The sequence below is a fragment of the Apodemus sylvaticus genome, chromosome X, assembly GCF_947179515.1.
Source record: "Apodemus sylvaticus chromosome X, mApoSyl1.1, whole genome shotgun sequence".
Taxonomy (NCBI): Eukaryota; Metazoa; Chordata; class Mammalia; order Rodentia; family Muridae; genus Apodemus; species Apodemus sylvaticus.
Window position 1 is genome coordinate 134314617 of NC_067495.1, and position 9415 is coordinate 134324031.

General features: G+C 41.2%; 1 protein-coding gene across 1 annotated transcript in view; it reads left to right on the plus strand.

Moving 5' to 3' along the window:
• Positions 1-1811: 1811 nt before the first annotated feature.
• Positions 1812-9415, plus strand: part of Vgll1 (vestigial like family member 1) — a 15826-nt gene continuing 8222 nt past the window's right edge. The window contains exon 1 of the mRNA XM_052170350.1: positions 1812-2076. Coding sequence (XP_052026310.1) covers positions 1812-2076 — 265 coding nt within the window. The remainder of the gene's footprint in view (positions 2077-9415) is intronic.

Below are 9415 nucleotides of genomic sequence, written 5' to 3' on the forward strand. Positions count from 1 at the left end.
AAGATGAGGCTGAAGAATTCACACTTCCCATCCTTCTAAGAACAAAAAGAAGCATAGAGGAATTTATTGTCCTCCACCTCAAGGTTATGCACTGGGGAAAACCATAGGCCTTCTGACTCCTAATCTATGATTTCCATACATTTTAGTTACACCACAGGAAATGGCATCCATCATTTAGTGAACACTTATTTGTGCTCAGACATGAAGAAATTTGTAAGAGCCGGGCGGTGGTGGTGCATGCCTGTAATCCCAGCACTCTGGGAGGCAGAAGTAGGCGGTTTCTGAGTTCGAGGCCAGCCTAGTCTACAGAGTGAGGTCCAGGACAGCCAGGGCTATACAGAGAAACCCTGTCTCGAAAAAACCAAATCCCCCCAAAACAAAACCAAAACCAAAACAACAACAACAACAACAACAACAACAACAACAAAATTTGTATGAAAGACTCCTTGATGAATAGGATCCCATAGATGAAGCAGAGAGGCAATCTATTAACCCTTAGTCAACTTTTTATATCCACAAAATTAGCTAGATAAAATAGATCTTTAGCCAGAGCACATAGCAAGTCAGCTTGAGTTTGAAGGTAACCATGCAGTCCCCTGCAAACTGCTTCCTTTATGAAGGGAGCCAGGCCCTGGTATTGATACAAAGGGAGAGTCTTACTTGAAGGAACTGGCAAGGTTGGGCATGCTGCTGTGGATGAAGCAGTTCAACTCCAAGGTAGTTCAGCAAACAGGGGGTTGAGCAGTGAATGTAATACAGCCATTAGCTCTCCACACTAATGTGGATATGATGTACTACCATAGAAGTGGGATTTGGAAATCTTTTTTTTTGTTGTGAATATGTGTCTGAAGACCTCAGAGCTGCTGTAATCGCTGGTTTCTAAGATGTAGTGAATGGCTGTTGTGCAGGATAGTCTCATGCAGAATGCATTTGGAGGCCCTTGAAGCTTTCATGTGATTTACTGTCTTGCATGGAAGTGGTCAGACTGGAAAGCAGTGCTGGAGGCCAGTATCTGGCCCACCTTTGATTGCTTGGCCAAGCCCTCTAGAGAATCTGCCTGAGCTAGCTTTGGACTGACCATGCATCTGGGAGGGACTTACTTCTGTTATTTGGCCTCAATGCTCTGCCACCTCCTCTCTCCTGGTTCTTTTATAGTCTAGCTGCTTAGCAACCCCCCTTTTGTAAGAGAAGGCCACTATCAGTGTGTGGCTGAGCTTTGAAATGCTGTTTCCTGAACCCTGATTATATTGGGCTTGCTTGGTTTTCAATAACCCTGTGGCTCCTTGTGGGGTCCGGTGAGGCCCTGTAGCAAACTTCATCCTTAAGAATGGGGGCAACACAGTCAAAGTGCGTTATGCACCGTGTGAAAATGTCCTTCTGAAATTTATTTGTGTCAATTTAAAAAACAAAGGAAACAAAATATAGAGGCACAGATGCAATATACATATGCTGAAAATATTACATGTGAGACTTTGATGCTGTTTTTCAAGTGGATATATTATTGTTCACAGTGTTTCTGGGATTATTTCCCTGTTTACTTGAGGTGTTTTTGTTTATATGCATGAGGCTTTACTGGTGATAATCAAGTAATGTCTATCTGCTTGATTAAATTAAGCCTGTCCTGTACCCCACAGAGAGTCTTTAATAAAACTTAGAAACACTGCAAAAAAATGAAAAAAAGAAAAGAAAAGAAAGGAAGAAAATAATGTCATTATGCCATTTACCCAAACTATAACTGAGCTACTTGGTAAAATAGAATCAAGGACATTTTTCATTTGGTTGACAGATATCACGTGTGTCACTCACTGACAATGGAAGAAATGAAGAAGACTGGTGTCCAGATGTCCAAAAGCAGGCAAAACCCAATAAAGACAGAGTGGAACTCTAGGTGTGTCCTTTTCACCTACTTCCAAGGGGACATCGGCAGTGTGGTGGATGAACACTTCTCCAGAGCTCTGAGTAACCTCAAGAGGCCCCAGGACCGGAGCTCCTCAAGCCACAGTGAAAATGTGATCCTCAAGAATGGTGAGCATGCTGGGAAGGAGGAAGCTTTCACTGAAACACCAGTTCTTCCAGGTATCCAGGTTCTTGGGTATGTGTGTGTGGTAAAGGCAAGTTACACTGCCTACTGAGAAACGACATCACTTGTTAGACAGATAAGATAAAATGACAGTTCTTAGTTCTGTTTCCGTGATTGTCTTTTTTTTTAACATTAAAACATTTATTTTTTTAAAGGGAAGTAAAAACACTTTATGATAAAATTAAAGATTTACATGGAAAATATTTCAGATAAACACGTTAAAATTGACAATTTTCATGGAAAACTAAGTAGTAAAGTGGTAGACATGTAAAACATTGCTAAATTAATTGAAATATGGGATAGAAACATTTTATGATAGAATGGAAGATTTATGTGGAAAATATTTCTGATAAAATTGTAGAAAAATGTAGAAAAACATGTTAGAATTGAAGATTATCATGGCAACTTTATATAGGTATAATAATGGTAGGCATAAAAGTATTCCTAAGTTGATTGAAAGTGGAATTATTAACATTTCTGATAAACTTGAAGATGTACATGGAAAATATTTCTGATAGAATTGTACAAATATATAGAAAACATGTTAAAATTAAAAATTATGGAAATTATATACATAAAATGATAGGCATAAAGATAATTCTAAATTGATTGAAGGTGAAATTATAAACATTTTCAGATAACATTGAAGATTTACATGGAAAATATTTCTGGTAAAATTCAAGAAATAAATAGACAAACACGTTAAAATAGACTATTTCATGGAAAATTTTACATAAAAAATGGTTGATGTAAAAACTCTTTAAATTAATTGAAGGTGGAATTAGAAACATTTGTGATAAAATCAAAGATTTACATTGAAAACATTTCTGATAAAATAGAGGAAGTATATAGAAAGACATACTAAAATTGAAGATTATCATGAAAAATAATGCAGATAAAATGGTAGACATAAAAGAAATTAAAAAATAAATTAAAAGGGTAGTTACAAACATTTTACGATAAAATTGAAGATTTACATGAGAAATATTTCATTAGTCTATGTCTTTTTATTGGGGAGTTGAGTCCATTGTTGTTAAGAGATATTAGGGAATAGTAGTTGTTGCTTCCTGTTATTTTGATGTTATTTTTATGTTTGTGTGGGTATCTTCTTTTAGGTTTCTTGGAAGATTACTTTCTTGCTTTTTCTAGGGTGTAGCTTCCCTTCTCGTGTTGGCATTTTCCATCAATTATCCTTTGTAGGGCTGGATTTGTGGGAAGATATTGTGTAAATTTGTTTTTATCATGGAATATCTTGGTTTCTCCATTTATGATGACTGAGAGTTTTGCTGGGTATAGTAGCCTGGGTTGGCATTTGTGTTCTTGTAGGGTCTGTATGAGGTCTGCCCAGGAGGATCTTCTAGCTTTCATTGTCTCTGGTGAGAAGTCTGGTGTGATTTTGATAGGTCTGCCTTTATATGTTACTTGCCCTTTTCCCCTTATTGCTTTTAATATTCTTTCTTTGTTTAGTGAATTTGGTGTTTTGATTATTATGTGCCGGGAGGATTTTCTGTTCTGGTTCAGTCTGTTTGGAGTTCTGAAGGCTTCTTGTATGTTCATGGGCATCTCTTTCTCTAGGTTACAGAAGTTTTCTTCTACAACTTTGTTGAAGATATTTACTGGGCCTTTAAGATGTAAATCCTCACTCTCTTCCATACCTATAATCCTTAGGTTTGGTCTTCTCATTGTGTCTTGGAGTTCCTGGATGTTTTGAGTTACCAGCTTTATGCATTTTGCATTTTCTTTGACTGTTGAGTCAATGCGTTCTATGGTATCTTCAGCACCTGAGGTTCTTTCTTCTATCTCTTGTATTCTGTTGTTGATGCTTGCATCTATGACTCCTGAATTCTTTCCAAGGTTTTCTATCTCCAGAGATGTCTTACTTTGTGATTTCCTAATTGTTTCTACTTCCAATTTTAGATCCTTGATGGCTTTGTTCAGTTCCTTCACTTGATTGTGTTTTCCTGTAATTCTTTAAGGGATTTTTGTGTTTCTTCTTTAAGGGCTTCTGCCTATTGACCCACGATCTCCTGTATTTCTTTAAGGGGTTTTTCCGATGTTCTCCTGTATTTCTTTAAGGGAGTTATTTAAATCTTTCTTGAAGTCCTCTATCAGCATCATGAGATACGATTTTAAATCCCACTCTTGCTTTTCTGGTGTGTTGGGGTATCCGGGACTTGCTGTGGTGGGAGAACTAGGTTCTGATGTTGCCATGTGGCTTCTGATGGTAGGGTTCTTGTGCTTGCCTTTTGCCATCTGGTGCTAGTTGGTATTGCTGTCTCTGGTTGGAGTTTGTTCCTCCTGTGGGCCTGTAAGCCTGTGTCCTTACTCCTCTGAACTCAAAAGTGAAAGCACTGCTGGGAGATTCTCTCTCTCTCTCTCTCTCTCTCTCTCTCTCTCTCTCTCTCTCTCTCTCTCTCTCTCTCTGTCCTGGTGGGTTATACATGGAAGACTGGAGTTTCCCTGCTCCCAGATGCAAATAGCGGTAGGCAGGAAGACTTCTGTCCCAGCTGTTCCACTGACCTGTGTGCTCCTAGCTGGGTCCCCCTCCTCCAGAGTGAAGGTAGAGATCTCACCTCTGTGTTCAAAAGTGAAAGCCTGCTGGGAGATCATTCCCTCCTGGCAGGCTATGCACAGAAGGCTGTGGAGTCTCCTGGCTCCCTGGTGTGAATGGTGGCAGGCCATGATTGTCTTAAAGGCTGAGTTTGCTGCTCTGCACACAATAAGAACTCTACCATTGTTCACATTGAGCTGCTTATCAGTGGTCTTGGTATTATTATTATGATTGGCCTGGGAGTAAGAACACCAAGGTTTCCTCCATAAGATAAAGGATACCCAGAGGATTCCCCACCATGTAATAAGGATACATGCTCTACTATGTTCATAGCAGCCCTATTTATAATTGCCAGATGCTGGAAAGAACCCAGGTATCCCTCAACAGAAGAATGGATGCAAAAAATGTGGTATATCTACACAATGGAGTACTATTCAGCCACTAGAAACAATGAATTCATGAAATTCTTAGGCAAATGGATGGAGCTAGAGAACATCATACTAAGTGAGGTAACCCAGACTCAAAAGGTGAATCATGGTATGCACTCACTAATAAGTGGATATTAACCTAGAAAACTGGAATACCCAAAACATAATCCACACATCAAATGAGGTACAAGAAGGAAGGAGGAGTGGTCCCTGGTTCTGGAAAGACTCAGTGAAACAGTATTCGGCAAAACCAGAACGGGGAAGTGGGAAGGGGTGGGTGGGAGGACAGGGGACGAGAAGGGGGCTTACGGGACTTTCGGGGAGTGGGGGGCTAGAAAAGGGGAAATCATTTGAAATGTAAATAAATTATATCGAATAAAAAAAATTAAAAAAAAAAGATAAAGGATGCCCCAGCCTCCTGCCAGCCAATAGTTGATGGTCTGGCAAGCAAGGGCAAAGCTAGACAGAGGCCAATGGAAGAGTCTTGCCACATGCCTCTACAACCCCTCACAAGGAGGGGGTATATCTATTGCTCAAGGGACCTATGTCACAATGTATAATTAAAACACTCAGGTTTCAGGGAGAAGCCATGGACATGGAGCCTTGGTATGTATGCATTTCACAGACTTTAGACACCTTTGCCTTCATGGAACCCTTCCTCCACAAAACTTGCAATTTATAATTGCATTTGTATAAGAGTGAATTTGACCCCAGACCGAGTTCACTTTTTTTTTTTATCTGTAGAGTATCAGTTTCATAGTCTACTGGTTTTAAAATAAAAATGTCTGGACTTGTAAAAGTATTCTAGACATTGTGGCCTCTGTGTCTGATGGCATTAGGCAGCCTGGCTCTCTTTCACACTCTTGGCGTGTATTGCAGACTGGGGCCTAAATGTTTTCAGGTGTTCACTATTTCTGTGGCTTGTTTCATAAGAGGATGTATGGACCATTAAGTGGGGGATATTTATGCAAAGTAGACATGTGGAGGCCCTGTCTGTAGGCAAGGACATCTATTCACAGACTCCATCATCCTGCCTTTATTCTTCAGGAGTAGATAAGGCATCTGTGTATACCTCATGTATACACATTAGAATTTCCCTCTTTCCTAGAAGTTCATTTTCTGGATAACTGATGCAATTTTCAGAATCTTGTGGAGCAGAATAATGTGGAAGAACATATGGCAGTGGATGCTCAATCTGGTGTTGTTTCCCAACTACTTCCCACAATTCCTGACTCATGGAAGTCACTCCGTAAATGCCTCTTGGGTGAATGGAACTGATTTTTGAGCACAGCATAATAACACACACTGGACATGCTGCAAAGAAAATGGATTTGTGCTTGGGGTGTTTCTTGGTTGGTAGAGTACTTGTCTAGCATGCCTGGAGTCTTGGATTTGAGCTTTAGTACCACATAAACTGGGTGCAGTGTCACATGCTGATAATCTCAGCATGTAGAATATGGAAGTAGGAAGACCAGGAGTCCAAAGTCATTCTTAGCTGTATAAGAAGTTCAAAGCCAGTCCTAGAATACATGAGACCCTGTCTCAGAAAGAAGAAAAAGACTTATTTTGGTACAGAGTTCTGAGCCAAGGGCCTCCTTCTGCTAGTGTCTTATTATTGACAGAGTCCCAAGGCAGTGTAATGCAGTGTATCACATAGCAAGGGACCAGGAAAGTATGTATACTATCTGGCTTCTTAACAGATATTTGCCATAAAGCCACATGCACTACCAATTCTGATGTCATTATCTAATCCCCTAATCATCTTCCAAAGAGCCCTCCTGAATTGCAAGAGACTAACTACATTTTTGACCCTCTTAATACATCACAAGATAGATTACTATCCAATGGAAGTTTCAGAGGAGACAGATCACATTGACTCCTTAGATAATTATGGTCACCACAGAGAAGGGCTACCTTCAGATGCACATCCTTAGAAGCAGTTAGCCTGGTAAGTACTCCTTTCTCAGTGTATGTAACTTCATCTGCCTGTACTTGTTTCCTCAATGCTAGACTTGACAGTTTTCTAGATCTAAGATGTTTCTGAGCAGTCAGTGCATGTCTTAGTCAGGGTTTCTATTCCTGCACAAACATGACCAAGAAGCAAGTTGGGGAGGAAAGGGTTTATTCAGCTTACACTTCTGCATTGCTGTTCATCACAAAAGGAAGTCAGGACTGGAACTCAAGCAGGGTTGGAAGCAGGAGCTGATGCAGAGGCCATGGAGGGATGTTTCTTACTGGCTTGCTTCCCCTGGCTTTCTCAGCCTGCTCTCTTATAGAACCCAAGAATACCAGCCCAGGGATGGCATCACCCACAAGGGGCCCTCCCCCCTTGATCACTAATTGAGAAAATGCCCAACAGTTGGATCTCATGGAGGCACTTCCCCAACTGAAGCTCCTTTCTCTGTGATAACTCCAGCCTGTGTCAAGTTGACACACAAAACCAGCCAGTACAGTGGGATAATGGATAGTGGCAATTTGGCACAGTCCCACATTTGTAGGCATGGTGCCACACTAGTCTAGCACGGTGTTCTGAATAGATATTATGGATATGATGACGTGCATTTAAAACACTAGGATCAAAGAGCATCAGGCCCCTTCCCATGAGCTTTTATATTGTATGAAAGCTTTGCTGTGTGGCTGTTCTAGTGTTTTCTGGGCCTTGTGGGCTCACCTTGTTTTTGCCTGGGGAGCTGCTGCCTACTAGGGGAGCTTGGGCACAGCCTTCTTTCTTGAGCAAACCAACTTCCGCAGGCCAAAGAGAGGTGAGGGGGCTTTCTTTTCCACTTAGCTTTGTGGATATTGCACTTTCCTCATGACAATCTCAGACCCCCCTACACATTGTCTCATTTGGTTTTGGGCTAAGCAAATATTTCATCAGCTGACTGAGCAAATGAAGGAAAAGTCTGTCTCTCTCATGGCCTTCCTTATCACAGGAATCCAATTTCTCCTGAGCTTGGTTGCCTCAAGGGAGTGCCCCATGAAAGAGCCAGTGGATGCTCTCATTGGTGGTATTATATGACACACTGCCAGCCTCAGACATGGTGGGAATCTATGAAGCGACCTTTCATTACTGACTGCTGTTTAGCAGTCTCTTAACCCCTTCAGGCCAACCTCAGGTAGCCCAGTCTCAGCTCAGCCAGGCAGAGGAGGACAGGCCTTCATTCACAGGCACCTGTATGAGATTTGCCCACATTCTAAAGGCACTCTGTCAAGCCAACTGTGCAAGGCCCAAACACAGAGACTAATATGGAAATGCCACCAAACATCCTGGCTTCTTTCCCCAAGCCAGATTTTTTAAATTGTATGTGTATAATATACAATGACTATACTTTGGAAAAGCAAATAGCTGAAGAGATCTTCAAGTTGTCTCCTCTTTTAGGGGACATTGTGGACTTCAGAGTCAGTTCCTGGTGAAACTTCAATAGATGTGATATCTTGAGGCAGGGTATGGTCCTGGTGCTCATGCAGCTTATCTTAACCCTTGGTTTTCCTGTTCTCCTCCTCTTAGCACAAGTCCCAAGTACACTACCATATGCCTGGTAAACTTGCCCAAGGGCTGCTAGGAGAAGATTAGGGGTGCTTACCTGAACTTGCACAGGTTCCCTACAGACATTTTCAAAGGCTTCCTATCTGCTACTGTTAGTGGGATGGGAAAGAACACCACACTTTTCATCTTGTGGAGGATAGCTATGTGAAACACAGTCCTGCTACTGGCTTATGGTCCCCTGAGTACGGCTAAGGTACTTCCTTTCCATTAAGAGAAAGGATCTTGTGCCTATGGGTGTCCCTAGTCTCTGTGAGGTACCAGATACCACACCAAAATAATTGCTTCCCTAGATTCCTCAAACTCAACTACCATTTAGTTAGGCTTTAAAGATAAGTAGGCAGAGTGTAGTGCACACACCTTAAATCCCAGCACTTGGGAGACTGAGAAAGGATGACTGTGAGTTTGAGGTCTATGTAGGCTCTGGGGGATTTCTTTTTTTTAAGGCAAGGAACCCAAATCCATGGTGCTTACCTGAGTGTGTGTGTGTGTGTGTGTGTGTGTGTGTGTGTGTGTGTGTGTGTGATCATGTGAAGGCCCTTTGCTGAAATATTGCATTGTATATTTACACTAACCCTATTGAGTCTTGTGCCTATTTTTCTGGTGAGGAAAATGAGGGTACATAGTCTAGACACCTGTCAATCTTACCACAAATGTAAGAGTCCCTGTACAGTGCTGTCAGCTGTCCAACTGAAAATACCAACACATGTTTTGCATGTTTTTTAGGACTCTTTCAGTTAGGAAAATGAACCTGGCTATGTATCAAACAGAGACTAGGTACCCTGGAGCAGTGACTATGAAGGAGAAGATAA